This window comes from Nerophis ophidion, linkage group LG07, assembly GCF_033978795.1.
Source record: "Nerophis ophidion isolate RoL-2023_Sa linkage group LG07, RoL_Noph_v1.0, whole genome shotgun sequence".
Classification (NCBI taxonomy): domain Eukaryota; kingdom Metazoa; phylum Chordata; class Actinopteri; order Syngnathiformes; family Syngnathidae; genus Nerophis; species Nerophis ophidion.
Genome location: NC_084617.1, coordinates 19,509,479 through 19,526,123, shown reverse-complemented (window position 1 = coordinate 19,526,123; position 16,645 = coordinate 19,509,479). Strand labels below are relative to the sequence as shown.

General features: G+C 37.9%; 1 protein-coding gene across 2 annotated transcripts in view; it reads right to left on the bottom strand.

The window, feature by feature from the left end:
- Positions 1 to 758: 758 nt before the first annotated feature.
- limd2 (LIM domain containing 2) overlaps positions 759 to 16,645 on the bottom strand; it is a 31,590-nt gene continuing 15,703 nt past the window's right edge. For both annotated transcript variants that reach the window (XM_061905524.1, XM_061905526.1), the window contains 3 exons: positions 10,091 to 10,132; positions 5,455 to 5,591; positions 759 to 5,373 (listed from right to left, as the gene is read on the bottom strand). In XM_061905524.1, the coding sequence (XP_061761508.1) occupies positions 5,214 to 5,373; positions 5,455 to 5,591; positions 10,091 to 10,132 (339 nt within the window). In that variant the 3' untranslated portion in view covers positions 759 to 5,213. The remainder of the gene's footprint in view (positions 5,374 to 5,454; positions 5,592 to 10,090; positions 10,133 to 16,645) is intronic.

The following is a 16,645-nucleotide window of genomic DNA, read 5'->3' as shown; positions in this document are numbered from 1 at the left end:
TATTATGTATTCTTTTTGGCGCACATTGCGTCCTTTTCTGTTTATGGACCTTGAACGCACCGTAAAAAACACCTTTCTCTCAGTATTTTATCTGTTATAATGGCATGCTTTTATTGTTTAAAATATTGATTTATACTGTAGCACTATAAAGGTTTTTTTTAATTAAAAGTGTGTAACAAATATGTATTATGCATTTTTTCTGGTGTCCAACTCTGTTTGTGGTCCTTGAAAGCACCGTAAAAACAACTTTGTCTCAATATTTTATATGTTATAATGGCTAAGCTTTTTTTCGTTTAATATTGGTTTCTATTGTAGCACATTAATGTTCTTTTTTTATTAAAAGTGTTTAACAAATATCTATTATGTAATATTTCTGGCGGACATTGTGTCCTACTCTGTTTGTGGTCCTTGAATGCACTGTAAAAACACCTTTGTCTCATATTCTGCGTATAGAACAATCATTCATTTCTGAGAGAGCAGAGCTTGAAGAGCTTAGTTATTCAGATCGTCATGTGTTTATTCATAAGTTTAGGGTATTTTGTGTCTTAATTTGGAAAGACGTTATTGTCTCTGGTTATCATGTTAGCATTTAAGCTAGCAAACTCAGTCCGTGAGTTAATGGAAGTGCAGTTATCAACCTCAGTTTTTCGATCATTTTAATTTAAAATGGCAACACTTTTACCACAGTTTATCACAGTTTATCGTTAAATCAATCCCTAACACAAACGTACACAAATTCAAAAGAAAATTAGACTCAGTCTGATGAATAAATCAACACCAGCATTTTTATTTATTTTTTCTTAAAAAGCATGTAAAAAAAAAAAAAGACAAAAAAAACACAACAAATGCTCAGAATAGAGGCGTAGAATGACGGGCGCTTTAAAAATGCAATTTAAAAGTCAAATAAGGAGAAAAATAAAGACTGCAAAAACAATCTGAGCGTTCTTTTGCTGTAAGGCCACCTCAATCCACCGGTCAAGTGTGTTACGTGGACTCACATTTCCCAAGAGGCATACATTTAAAAAGGTCTCCATGACAACAGCATTTAACATTAAAGTCCATGTCAAAAAACGTCGCACGGAAACAAACATGACAGATTTTTTTTTGTTTTTTTGTCATTCATTCACCTGAACAGCGGTGGCAGTTGTACCTTGGCGACTGATGAAAGACAGCATTTCCACATACAACAACTTTGATTTTTAAAGCATTCAAATATTAAAAAAGACATCGTCACGCACGTTTGACAGAGTTAGAAGAAGTATATTACAGTATTTTGTGGGATGACAAACAGCTGCTGGTCGAGTGGAGTCATGTTTAGGAATGTGGAGTGAGTCTGCTTTTTGGGGGGAAAAAAAAGGCATGATCAGAACATTTAAGTCTCCTTTGTGTTCACGTTACCATTTCTAAGGCTTCTTATTGTTAGAAATAAAAACAAAAAATCTGTCCGTTTTATATTTATCTCACCTCACAGCGTGTTTAATTCACAGTAAAGTGTTCCTTTTGCAAATGTAAGATAACCGAGTCATTCAAGTGTCAGTCAAGTCTCAGCATAACATAAGACCAGGTTCAGTCGCAACACTGCAGACTTCTGAGGCAACTTGTTCCAAAGTAGGGGGAAAAAAGGCCTTTTCAATTTAAAAATGTAAAAACTCACATTTGATTCTTGCCCAGCAGGGGGCGCTCAGCACTATCACATGCAGCATGCAAGACTCCATTTGTTGGAGGCGGATCCACACTCTTGTCAGCCACCACTTTTTCTTTTCTTTTTTTTTTGAGGGAAAAGATCAAGAAATAGTAAATAGGTCCAGGTGCTAATGGCTAATGTTAGTTAATAAGTTAACAGGAAGGCAATTATTAAAAAAGATTAAATGACAAAACGGTGGGAGATGCACACACACACAAAAAAACGATTCACATTCGATTCCTATACATCCCGATTCTAAATAGATTCATTATTTTTAAAAATCCATTTATAAGAACGCATTTTTAAAAAATGTTTAGAGACCATCTCCTTGCCAGTTTTGAAAAATCTTCAATGGAATCAACTAGAATGGAATCGTTCGGTGCACAAAGATTCCCACCCCTGCAAGATGGCACAACTGTTGTCTTCCAACCATGGACGTCCTTGGACAACACGACACGGGGGTTCAATGTGGCGAATGAAGGAGGATGGAAGGTGGGGGGGAAGATGTTGAGCAATCACAAAGTAAAGCTGTATGTACAGATACTTTACAAAAACAGTCCGAGGCTGGCAGGGATGACGGCTCAGAGAAAAAGGGAAAACATCAACTCGGTCCAAGCGCTTGCACTGGGGCGGAAACGAAAGCGAAAGGAGGATACGAAAGGCTGAGAGCGTATTAAACTATGGTCGTCAGGACCAGCTCGTACCAACAATGTGCACGTTAGGACGATGGATGCGTTCACACTCGTGCTTCCGTATTCTGCTACAGAATCAAAAAACACTCTGTGTGATTGGCTCATTGTTACGGAACAAAACATTTCCATAAGGTAAGACTTAGTACGCTTCCTGACCTGCGTTTTCGTACACCCCACTTATTGTACAAGGCGGGTTTTCATAGAAGACTTTGGGCCGGTTTTCATTTACCATTCCACTCAGCGTACAACCAAACAAAAATAGCTGTGATAATTCTCCGAGGGGCCAAAAAAAGGTGTGAGTGCCAGCTCTTTGAACTTGCAGCAAACATGGTCGATCCCTTTGTCTCTCTCTCTCTCCACTCAAGAGTTTCCAATTTAAGGGAAAGCAATATTAAAAGTCCATTCATACATAGTTCATGTCGTTTTCTGCAAGTAAAACTACTATTTACTATTTTGGGGTGTCTGGGACAGGTTCATTAGATTGACATTTTATCCATTATTTAAATTTGTTTTAACTATTAAATTAACCTAAAACAGGGGCAGGGAACCTATGGCTCTAGAGCCAGATGTGGCTCTTTTGATGACTGCATCTGGCTCTCAAATACATCTAAGCTGACATTACTTAACACGATTAGTAATGAATAATTCCGCCAGTAATCGGTGTTAAAAATAACGTTTAACATATAAAACATTCTTATGCATTTTAATCCATCCATCCGTTTTCAACCGCACCTGTTCAATAAGTCACATCAATGGTAAGAAGTCCATCCATATATTCTCTACCACTTGTCCCTTTTGGGGTCGCGGGGGTTGCTGGAGCCTATCTTAGCTGCATTTGGGCAGAAAGCGGCGTACACCCTGGACAAGTCGCCAACTCATCACAGGCCCAACACAGATAGACAGACGGCATTCACACTCACATTCACACACTAGGGCCAATTTAGTGTTGCCAAAGAAGTATTTTATTTGTTATTGGTTAGCTTCAGAATAAAAATGATATAAATATAAGACTTATACTCTAAAAATGTAGGTCTTACTTAAAAAATGCACGCATTTAGTTGTATTCACTGTTAAAACATATGATACGGCTCTCACGGTAATACACTTTAAAAAATTTGGCTTTCATGGCTCTCTCAGCCAAAAAGGTTCCCGACCCCTGACCTAAAATATGACTTCTTTTATCTTTGTGAAAAATATTGGACACAATGTTGTCAAGCTTATGAGATGTGATGCAAGTGTAAGCCACTGTGACACTATTAATTTAGTTTTTTTAATGCTTTTAGTTTTTATAAATGGCTGTGAAGATAATGTCAATGAGGGATATCTAATCACTATGTTGGAATTCTTATTAATATTGATATTGTTGTTTATATTCTTTTCTTTGACTACTTTTGGATTGTTTTGTGTCATGTTTGTGTGTCCTCGCAGTCACTCTTTTGATTGCTATTTTAAATGTTGCTGGGTTTGGTTTTGGAATTGTATTATTATGCTATTATTGTTTATTAAATTGTTGGATTGATTAATGAAAAATAAAAAAATATTTAAATTTTAAATGGAAAATATTTTTTTTTGGGCTGCACTCCAAACCAAAATGCTGTCTATTGGGTTATTTTTATATTCTGGAGGACAAAAGGTGGTAAAATATACTTTTCAAGAGCGCCGTTGTTGTACCCACAGACGTTGAGAGCAGAGGGCGACCCTTCAAATCCATTTCTTTACATAAAGTAAAACCTTGTCTATCACTTTGTTGGTTCCGAACCTGACCAAAGTAGGAATTAATGTATTATTAATAAGTTGAATATTTTATAAAGCTAGTTTTTTACCATTATGAAAGCCCTCAATTTGAAACAACACCCATAGTGTCACCTCTACGCTCGGCTAAATGCTGCCTTAGGCTGAGCCAATCAGTAACCAGGATACTGAAATAGCGCACTCTAGTTTAGTCTCACCTAGTGGTCGATACTACTGTACTATATAGTCAATTTAGGCCTAAAATACATCAAATCTGCGTAAAAAAAAAACTTAAGTGCGATGTGGCAAGGGATATTTGCCGTTTCAACACCGAACAAGAGTGTGAAAGCAACCTCAAGAGAACACAAACAATAAATAACAAGAACAGTGACCCAACGTCGGAATGACGCAAACCCGCGAGGTGAGCTGTTGTCTAGTAACATCGCGTACCCTGTTAGACCCCCCGCGTGCGGCATGGACGCACCTCAGAACGGTTACGGCGGTTTTTAATTGAGCTAATCAGTGATTCTCAAACTGTAGTGGTAAAATATTTAAATATTCAAACACAGTGCTACTGTTCAAACAGTGTGCAATTTTAAAGTGGCTCAAAATATTAAATATACTTGCTAAATAAAAACGCTGTTTTTAATGAATGCGTAGGCCTACTACTCTACTGTATCTTACTGTTGGTTATGGTGTTTTAAGACTTGGTGAAAACAGTTTGAGAAACACTGAGCCAAGGTAAAAACCTTTATAAAATCCTTGGGGGACACTGCCAGTAAAGAAAGTTGACCTGAGTGCACGTGTGTGTGTGTGTGTGTGCGTGCGTGCGTGTATGTTTTTTTATAAATGGCGTTTGCATGATCATACAGAATACAAAATGGGTGCAAATCATTCATATGAAGAACAACAACAACAACAACAACAATGAAAAAGAGTTACATGTTCCCGCTCGTACGGCAGAGAAGGTTTTGGTCATGAAGGGGAAAAAGAACACGGAGGTTTGTTTAAAGTGTTGTGAAGGGATTTCCAAGCGGTTGTGGCGTTTAAAAGAAGAAGGATAAGCTAGTGGGCGGGTGATGTCACCGTGCTGCGGACGCCGGTATTCACGCCGTCTTGGTGATGTTGTCCGTCTCCTTGGAGGCCCAGCGCTCCTTGTGCTGCTTGCGTCCGAAGCCCTCGTCGTAGTTACCTTTGCTCTTGAACAGCTGCTGGAAATGAGGCTTGCAGTAGAACTCGCCCTGGAGAGCGGCAAAGTTGCCCAGGCTGGAGGAAGAGGAGGATGAGGATGAGGATGAGGACATGGTCACGCGTGCACAGTCGAGGCTTGGCGGAACGCCGGCTCACCTGAGTTTAGCGTTGCAGTGCTTGCAGCAGAAGCAAGTGGAGTGGAAGACCTGGTTGTTGGCCACCAGTCTCTCCATGGGGTAGACAGTCTTGTCACATGATGTACACACCTCCTTCTGGGTCTTAAAGCTGAAGGACTGTGGGCACAAAACCACCACAAATGTCCCTTATTTTCAAATGGAGCTATAAAACCTCTAAACACTGATTTATAAACAAGTTATTTTGACTGTGCAGGTGTACCAAATATTGTGGCTATTGCAAATATGTGTCCAAAGCTTTTCTGTACACCAAACTAGTTCATCATTGAGTTATATTATTACAGTACTCTTCGGGCTATAAAGGTGCACCTAAAATACTTTCATTTCCTCAAAAATTGACAAGCGCCTTACGTATTGATTAATTCTGGTTTGGCTGACCGACCTGAAAGCAATTTTATTTTGTACATTGTGTAATGACAAGCATGACCAGTAGATGGCAGTCACACAGAGATAAAGTCATGTACAGACCACATAGACAACAGCAACATGCAAAATTCTGTATCCCTGAAATATTTTGTGTCCCGGAGCTCTGCGCCTTGTTCAGACAGCGGCATCACTTCCATGTTGTCAATAAGATAGATAGTAAAAAAATGTGCTGCTGCAGTGTTTATGGATTTAAGAAAAGCATTTGATACAATTAATCACAGCATCTTAATAAACAAATTAGAATGGTATGGAATAAGAGGGTTGGTCTTGAACTGGGTAAGAAACTACTCAACCAACAGGCAGAAATACGTGAAGATAGGCAAACACACTTCCATAGAGCTGTAAATATTTTGTGGCGTACCTCAGGGATCAATACTTAGACCAAAATTGTTTAATCTCTATATAAATGACATTTGTAGAGTTACAAAGGACTTAAAGTTAGTATTATTTGCAGATCATAAAGGCATTTTGTCCAGGAGAGAACACACAGAAGACATGAACAAATAAAAAAGATGGTTTGACAAAAACAGACTCTTTGAATCTCAGTAAGACTAAAATAATGCTATTTGGTAACAGTAGAAGAGAAAGTCAAACAAGTACGGATAGACTGATAAAATATTGAAAGGGTAAAAGAAAACATTTTTGGGTGAAATAACAGATGATAAAAAATTGGGAATCTCATATGCAACATAAGGTAGCAAGAAACATGTCAATAATGAATAAAGCGGATGAATGGATGTTTTAGACCAAAAATCACTTCATAGTCTCTACTGCTCGCTAGTGTTAACATATTTGAGTTGTGCAGAAATATGGGAAACAACTACAAATGTGTGCTTCATTCACTAACTGTGTTACAAAAAAGATCAATTAGAATAATACATAATGTTGGACATAGAGAACATACAAACCTTTTATTTATTAAATCACAATTATTGGAATTCAACAATTTGGTTCCTTTGAAAACAGTTAAATTCTGTATAAAGCAAACTATAACCTGCTACCCAAGAATGTACAACAATTCTTCAACAATAGAGCAGAAATATAACCTTAGAGGAAAATCTAATTGAAAACATTTGTATGCTCGTACAACACTTAAAACCTTTACAATATCAGTATGTGGAATTAAATTATGGATTAAGTAAATAAATCAAACAAAGCACCAATATGATTCAGTTTAAGAGACGGTTCAAACCACAAGTGTTCACAAAGTACACAGAACAAGAATTATGATGAACATTTTGAACCCTTTTTTCCTTTTTTTTTTATTGAGACAAAGATTATTTATGTATTGAATATGTTTGCTTACTATGGTCCATTTCTACCGCTTATTCCCTTTGGGGTCGCGGGGGATACTTACTATGGTATATGATTTATTTATTATTTATTTGTTCGCTGTTCCATTACAGAGAACAAGGCACAGAGCTCCGGCCTCATGCTCGCTCCCGGGGTAGGGTATACAAAATATTTCAGGGATACAAAATTTCGCACAACACCGGGTTTCAAGCGATCTCCTCAATGATTGGTGACTGGGCGAAAATGTTACATACTAGTTCCAAGCAGCAGCTAAGTGACACTCCACTTTGCCATGTAAATAGTTTCTTTTGCGAGGTAAGCAAGCATCTATACACATTGGAAACAAGGTAAGTCGCACCCTCAGTAACAGTGAATGAATTAATGCATCTTGGCTGGCAAACCTTGGCTTCAACTTTGCACCTTTTCTGCACGTGTCACCAATAATACAAACCAAACTAATAAATATTGCAGTAAAAAGCAGAATTACTTCAGTATTCAAGTTAAACCTATGAAAAAATTGTTTTATTCAGTTTTTGGAGGTTAAAGTGTTTTATATTTTGTTATCTTGTGCTCCAATCAATTTTTCAGCATCAAAATTGTTCAAGTAAATCAAAAAATGTTTATTGCTTAAATAAGGGTTTCATTTTGTTTCAGGCAAATTGATGCCCTTTGAATCTTTGTTGTTGCAGACTAAAAAACAAAGTTTAAAAAGAAAGTGTTAAGCATAGGTGTACTTGGAACAATTTTAGAGACAAATGATAGTATTATATCGGCGTGGCGGAGGGCCCTCGGAAAAAAAACATTATTATTCATGTGATGAATAATAAAGTACCGTATGTCAAAGTTTGATATTACGCTTTAAATTATAGTTTGTAACATGCTATGAAAAAAATATGGTTTGGTATCATGCTGTGAAAAAATATATCAATTTGGTATCATGCTATAAAAAAATGATTTCACGGCTTGATATCACGTTACAAAATCACACTACGAAGTCAGGAAACAGAAAATGATTGAAAAAAACACTATGGAAAAAATATAACAATTTGATTTCAGACAACAAAATCACAGTTTGGTATCATGCAACAAAATCACAGACTGGAATTATGCGATTGAAAAAAAATCATGATTTGGTATCACACTGTAGAGAAAATGTATATCACGCAGTGGAAAAAGTATGTTGAGGTTTGATGTCACACTTAATATGACAGTTTTGTAACATGCTATGAAAAAAGTTATCATGGCTTGTAGGGCTGCGAATATTTGGGTGTACGACGATTCGATCCAATATCGATTATTGGGGTCGCGATTCGATAAGACATCGATTTTTTTGATTAAACGCGATTCTCGATTCAAAAATTATATTTTTCCTAATCAAAATGATCCTGTATTCAATCAATACATAGGATTTCAGCAGGATCTACCCCAGTCAGCTGACATGCTAGCAGAGTAGTAGATTTTTTTTAAAAGCTTTTATAATTGTAAAGGACAATGTTTTATCAACTGATTGCAATAATGTAAATTTGTTTTAACTATTAAACGAACCAAAAATACGACTTATTTTATCTTTGTGAAAACATTGGACACAGTGTGTTGTCAAGCTTATGAGATGTGATGCAAGTGTAAGCCACTGTGACACTATTGTTCTTTTATTTTTATTTTTATAAATGTCTAATGATAACGTCAATGAGGGATTTTTAATCACTGCTATGCTGAAATTATAACTAATATTGATATTATTGTTGATAATACTAAATTTTGTTTCACTACTTAGGGTTTGTTCTGTGTCGTGTTTGTGTCTCCTTTCAATTGCTCTGTTTATTGCAGTTCTGAGTGTTGCCGGGTCAGGTTTGGTTTTGGAATTGGGTTGCATTGTTATGGTATTGCTGTGTATTGTTTTGTTGGATTAATTAAGAAAAATAAACAAATAAATTATTTAAAAAAAAAAAATTGATTAAAAAAAAAAAAAAAGAGAATAGATTCTGAATGGCACAGGGTGAGAATTGCGATTCGTATTCGAATCGATTTTTTCCTACACCCTTTATGGCTTGGCATCACGCTATGGGGAAAAAATTTGATATCAATCTACAAAATCACAATATTGAAAATATTTGTAAAAAAAAAATTACAAGCCACAAAATCACACTGTGAAACACACACACACACACACACACACACACACACACACACACAGTTTGATATCAGGCTACAAAATGACAGTTTGATATCACGCTATGGGAAAAATAAATTATATCAAGGTTTGGTGTCACGCGATGCTATCATGCTTTGGAAAAAAATATGTTATTACTGTTTCATATCACAACGAATTCTGGCTACGGTGTCACACTATGAAATCACACCATGAAAATATGGTTTTATATCATGATATGGTAATAATAAAAATCAAGCTATAGAATATTTATCATTATTATTATTATTGTTTTTTGTAATTATCACACCCTACAACATTTTGCTACAATATCGCTATTGAAAAAAATACACCACTGTTTGATATCATGCTCCAAAATCATGCTATGAGAAAAAAAAATACATCACGTTTTTGGCTCATGCTACGAAAGCTGACTACAAAATCACACAATGGGGAAAAAAATATCACACTTTGATATCAAAAATTGGGACAAGAAGTAACTGAGTGGAGGTTTCATGATGTCGGAGTCGATTAGTTTTATTACGTAAGCTCATTTAGCCGAGACAGGGTTTGTGGGCTCTCATACAAGCAGAAGTCATTGAATAGACTGAACACAGCCATGTATCACCGACAAGATGCATTTCCTGCTTAGAAAAGCTCTTTAAATCCCAACCATATATGGACAAACACTATATAGTTGCCAAGCATCATGCCAAGACTTTATATTTACCTTGGACCGCTGGACTGGCTTGTCCTCAGTGCTTCTGGTGTCCTGAGGAAACATTTCAAAATAGTTTTAAACTGCTCCAACGAACAAAAGACGTGTTCTCACAGGCCTCCGATTACCTTATACTTCTCAAATAGTGGGGTCGGGGGGCATGAGAGGCAGGCATGTTAGAATAAAGATGCACATCCCAGTGAACCGTTTGCATGTTTTGAGAATCACATGCATGACAGAAAATATTTGATGCCTTAACCCGAGTACTACCGGCTCATAACCCCACACCCCGCCTCCCTCCATCTGCCTCTTTGCACCCATGGGAGAGGATCTAACGCCTTCTTGCTGCCAGTGCGAGTCGAACAGCGGGACGTTTGGCCTCGACATGACACGGCCGCGGACGTCACAGCACAAGCGTCCACGGGTTGCATCGCAGGAAATATGCGAGGGCCGACCTCAGATGAACTGCGTCGAAAGTACACAGAAGAGCGTGACCGGTTATCGGCACCGATATTTGGCATATATCGGGCATACTTTATTTTTTTCAACAACAGAACTACATCAGCAGATACAATATACACACATACGTACCAGTGTTTAGTATCAAAATAATAGTTAGGTAAATAGTAATAACCACTGCTCAAACGACAGCCCTTTTGCCCTGCAGGAGAAAAGTTACATACTATTTTTCTGGAGCTCAATTAAAATATTAATATATAATAATTAAACAATAAATATTACAGTCATTGTCAGTAATTCTCACCAAATATGCTTGGATATCTGAATCATTCTCCGGTCTGCTCAAACCTTTCCCCCCTTTCAATCTTTCCTTGATGGTTGCCAACACTACATGTCCTTTTCTTACCCGTCAAAACTTTACATTTTTGCTAGGAAATCCAATTTTTGTCCTTCTTTCATGGCGTTGACCAGTCCTGTTTTGTTTGTTTTTGCCACTGCAGCGATAGAGTCACTCGACAAACTTCCAACCGCAACAATCGGAACGTGGGTTCACTAAAAAGGAGCACGGCGAGTTTTATGTTCCTTGATTTATGCAAACAAGGCGACAGAGATGGACGGACATGAAAAGATAGATCTGTCAACAATCCAAAGTTTGTGTGAATATCTTAACAAATGGATGTATTATACAAGTAAAGAAAAGCAGGCATCAGCTCGCACATTCTCATACTTTCTGTAACACCCAGGGAGAAATGATGTCAGCCAGCTTGAAAAAAGTCTCAACTATTAGCTATGTGAAGGAACCCACAGTTGATTTAATTTTAAAGTTGGCCCCCGCAACGCCATAAGGTAGTCGTCCCCAACCACCGGGCCGTGGCCCGATTGGTACCGGGCTGCAGAATAATTTTTTATTCATTTTTATAAAAAAAAAAAAAAAAAGTTTTTTTTATTTTTTTTTATTAAATCAACATAAAAAATACAATATACACTTACAATTAGTGCACCAACCACAAAAACCTCCCTTTTTCATGACAAAGAAAAGAAAAAAAAAAAAAAAAAAGGCCAACCTTGAATCCGATTTGGCCATACTCTCTACACGACTCTGCAATAACGTATACACTGCCATCTAGTGTCTCAAAACTGCAACTACCTTCAAATCTACCATAGAGAAGCTAAAAATGAGCGCTGTGGAGAGCGACAAAATTGTCGAGAAAACTGAAAAACCGACTAGTCAGACAAGTGTGGTCCGCAAATTATGCAAGGCGCTCGCCCCCACCAAGAGCAGGAATGCAACAAACCTATTTTACCACTTTAGCTGGGCTCATCCTACCAGCCAGTGTAACAGAAACCTGCTCTACTGATAAATAGCACCCTTGGTAAAATGGAAAATTGCCAGATTAAAATATCAAAAATCAATAATATTAAAAAAAATTACCGTATTTGTCAGACCATAAGGTGCACCGGATTAAAAGGTGCACTGTGGATGAGCAGGTCTATTCAGGTCTTTTTTCATATAAAAGGCGCACCGGATTACAGAGCGCATTCAAGTGGTCATATTATGATTTTTTTTCTAAATTTAAAACACTATCTTGTGGTCTACATAACATGTAATGGTGGTTCTTTGGTGAAAGTGTTGCATGGATGATGTTTTACAAAGCATCTTCAAGTAGCTTTCTGAGCGTCTCTTCAGGATGCGTAGTTTTGTGGGCGGTCTTACCTACGTGGCTCACCTTCGACAATGTCTTTTCCCCGTCATTTTTGTTATAGCGGTGTAGCGTGCAAGGACGGGAGTGGAAGAAGTGTCAAAAGATGGAGCTAACTGTTTAAATGACATTCAGACTTTATTTGAATCAATAACGGAGCAGCATCTCCTCATCCGTGGCTCAAAAATGCAACACCAATGCCGGAAATGTCCTGTGAAAAAACGTCCGACCAGAACCCTCTAATAACTAAAGTTCCGTGGGTGATTTATGTAAACCCAATACAGTTTTTAGCACTTTGACAACTAGTCTACTGACAGATATATGCTACTTTATATTAGAAATGGCAACAGCGAAAGATGAATGCCACATAAGAAGGTATACATGTGCATATTTTCAGGACTTATGCATATCCCAAATACACAGCAGGTAGAAAATAAGAAAAGTTGGTTTTGCATAACATTGCGAAACAGAACGCCAGGTAATACGTCTGCTAAAATGGTGCTATTTTGTGGTCCTTATTCACACACACACCATAATAATACTCGCATGTTTAATGCACCGCCAATCCATCAAGCGTAGCGGCTTCATAGCTTACCGAAGTTGTACTAAATTGACAGATTTTTGAGCGCCAACTGTAATGTTTTATATTCTCAATGGAAAATTTAAAGTTTTGGTGTAGTTTACTGCTATCATATTGCAGTCTACACATATCTCCCATGTATGACTGCCATCTACTGGTCACACTTATTACACCATTTACAAAATAAATTTGCTTCAAGGTCAGTAAGCACAACCAGAATTATGCCGTACATTAGGTGCACCGGTTATAAGGCGTACTGTCAATTTTTGAAAAAAATGAAAGGATTTTAAGTGCGCTTTACACTCCGAAAAATATGGTATATTGTGATCCAGTTTTCAGTTATTGTGATGTAGAAAAATCCCATATTTTTAACAATTTTCGAAAGAAATTTCCTATATTTCAAAATGCAAATGTCGATGCTCTTTTTAGGCACACATAATAAAAGATATTTGCAAAATCCCCCTATATTTTTGGCTGCTAAATTAAAAACATCAGCGCGGAATAAAACATTATGTCTCTACTGGGTTGACGTGTACTAAAAAAAATATATATTTAACAAAATAATAAAACTGACCCGCCTTCCGCCCGAATGCAGCCGAGATAGGCTCCAGCGACCTCCGTGACCCCAAAAGGGACAATCGGTAGAAAATGGATGGATGGAAATACTATTCATGTTTAAATAACCTTTACTGCAAATTAATAATGGTTATTGGCTTCCTTGACTACTAATAATCGGTAACGGCACTGAAACTGCATATCGGTCGATCTCTAGTACACTGCATTAATTTAAATATCATCATGCGCATTCAATTGTGCAGGTGTGTCTAAGGAAGAGTCCATTGAGTGCCTAAGTCGAAGAAAAGCCTGTCACGTGATGTGACCTCGAGCCAGACGAGGTTAAGTGGTCACGATCCTGCCGGTGGGCAACAAGCCAGGCCTTAGCAGCGAAGAGCAAGCAGTAACATCCTTTGTAGGTAGAACTCATTGCCATAATTGCATCCGGGCAGCACTTTCACGCCGACCAACGCGTGCCAAAGAAGAAGCGCCTCTATTCAGACCAGGGGAATGCTGCAAAAATGTTATGTAAAACAGTTTGGCTGCAGGAGGAAGGGCTGCATGGCGTGCACGCCAAAAAGTTGCACAAAGGGAGGGAGCCGACAAGATGGACACCTGAGGCTCTGAGCGAAAACATCACATGCAATTGTTGTTGAGAAATATGACATGTAAATATAAATAGCGACAGACATGCTAACTTCACCGGCTTGGAGAACCAGACGATTCGCTCTCCACCTTGTCATTTGCGTACCTTGCTACATCAACATCATGATTTGGATAGGCATGAGTTAATTACTCCCTCACGGAATGTTGCCAATAGCGACGACACAATTTACTTATATTCAGTCACAACACAATTACTATATATCCTCACATAGTGGCATTTGTTTACTCAACCGGGAAATGCAATTCAAATAAGTATTATGATATGTATTACAATAAAGAATATACAGTAACAGGCCTTGCTTGTTTTTGTTTTAGTCTTAGTTTATTTGAAGTGTGGCTTTGATCATTTCCAGCTGATGACATACCAAGTAATTTACTGAGACACAGCTTTTGTGAATGTTGAGGAAAGTTTACATTTAAACATTTGGTCACTTTCCTTCACAAAATAAAATGAAAAAATAAAAATGAAAATTTCACAAACTTTGACGGACAAGCAGTGTCCAAAATGTTTGTCTTTGATGCACACGGCTCATTTTTAAAAGCATTATTTTAGTATCTTTGCAGCATGTTCGAGAGATAAAATTTAACCAAAAAAAAAAAGGCACAACTTAAAAAGAGAAAAAGCTGATATGCTAATACCAATAATTATAAATAATCAAGAATAAATAGTATTTTTTGTAAAGGGGGTCATAAAATCATTTTCTCCCCCAACATTTGAAACACTTCTTTATGGTCTACATAACATGTAATGGTGGTTCATTGGTCAAAATGTTGCATAAATTATGTTTTACAAACAGACAATCTTCAAGTCGCATTCTGACCTTCACTTCAGAATATGCCATTTTGTCGGCAGTCTTATTTACGTGCCTCCACTTCAACATCGTCTTCTGCCCGTCATCTTTTTTGTTGTGTGTAGCATTTCCATAGCAAGTTTACAGACAGATCTAAGTTTGAACTACACACGGCTTTGTATTAGAAATGGCAACAACGGAGAATGCATGTGCATGTACGAGCCAGTCGGCCCCACTACAAAAGGATGGCGAACAAGAAGGAGCTTATTGACTAAAGCGTCAGACTGCAAAGCTCTTTGGGTACATTTGTGCCATATATGGATAATCTGGTGACGTGACCAATGGGAAAAACGTCACAAATGTAACAAATTCCCAATGGCTCGTTTGGAGGAGGTATGAGGGAAGATTGTTTTATAAATATTTCCGCAATGCTTCCGTGGTACACAAAAACAAGTACCAATAGTATCACTATATTGCGCGTGACGTAGTGGGAGAGTGACCGTGCGCAACCCGAGGGTCCCTGGTTCAATCCCCACCTAGTACCGACCTCGTCACGTCCGATGTGTTCTGAGCAAGACACTTGGCGAGCGCCGTTTTGTCCTACTAATTTTGGCAGTCCTTGAACTTACCGTAGTTTGTTTACATGTATAACTTTTCCGACTTTCTAAGACATGTTTTAAGCCACTCCTTGCTCCTGATGGGTGCTGGTTAGCGCCTTGCATGGCAGCTCCCTCATTAGTGTGTGAATGTGTAAATGTGGAAGTAGTGTCAAAGCGCTTTGAGTACCTTGAAGGTAGAAAAGCGCTATACAAGTACAACCCATTTATCATTTAGGTCCCCTTTAAACCAATACAATACACATAACTTCCTTTTACCTGCTTCTTTAACAGGGCTCGCCTCTTCAAAGGCTTTTAAAACACTGTTGTAGCAATGCTGGCGTTTCAGGTGGCTGGTAAGGTTTAATGTGTTGATTGATTGATTGATTAAGACTTTTTAATTAGTAGATTGCACAGTACAGCACATATCCCATACAATTGACCACTAAACGGTAACACCCCGAATAAGTTTTCAACCTGTTTAAGTCGGAGTCCACGTTAATCAATTAATGGTTGAAGGAATGTATGCAGAACAAATGCAAAATGTCTTCCTCTGATAAAAAAAAAAGAAGTTCCACACGATCGACGCCCTGTTTAGAAAGAGCTCAGGGGAAGTTTACGACATGCTGTTTACAGCATAGGGAGAAAAGGAGCGCTCCATTTTTTTCACCTTAACCCACCTACTGCACAGGATGGGTAATCATGCCTAATACGAGAGTATTTTTTTTTTTATTCAGTTACCGGAGTAATTTTTTTTATGTTATTGAGTTAATCTGTATGACTAGGGGCCTGTACTGAATACGGTACTTTTTTGGCAGCACCCAAAGTCCGCTGGTCCTATTCACGTAAACTCCAGTGGAGCCATGTTTTGGTAACTGGGTTGCACGTGACGTAACGCTCGGTTGCAGACTCAGCCGGTTCTTCGCACTTGTCGATCACTACAGCAGCACTGAGCGAGGACTACGCCAAACTACTTCCAGGTGACGTTGTAATTTTTAATGCCGACAAAGCAACTGGCCCCAAAAAACCCTCCAAGTTAAGTTAAGTAAGACTCCAGTTTTTTTAAATTCACTAACTTAATGCTTAGGGGTCGGCAACCCAAAATGTTGAAAGAGCCATATTGGACCAAAAATACAAAAACAAATCCGTCTGGAGCAGCAAAAAATTAAAAGCCACATTACATACAGATAGTGTGTGATGAAATATAAATTGAATTATGA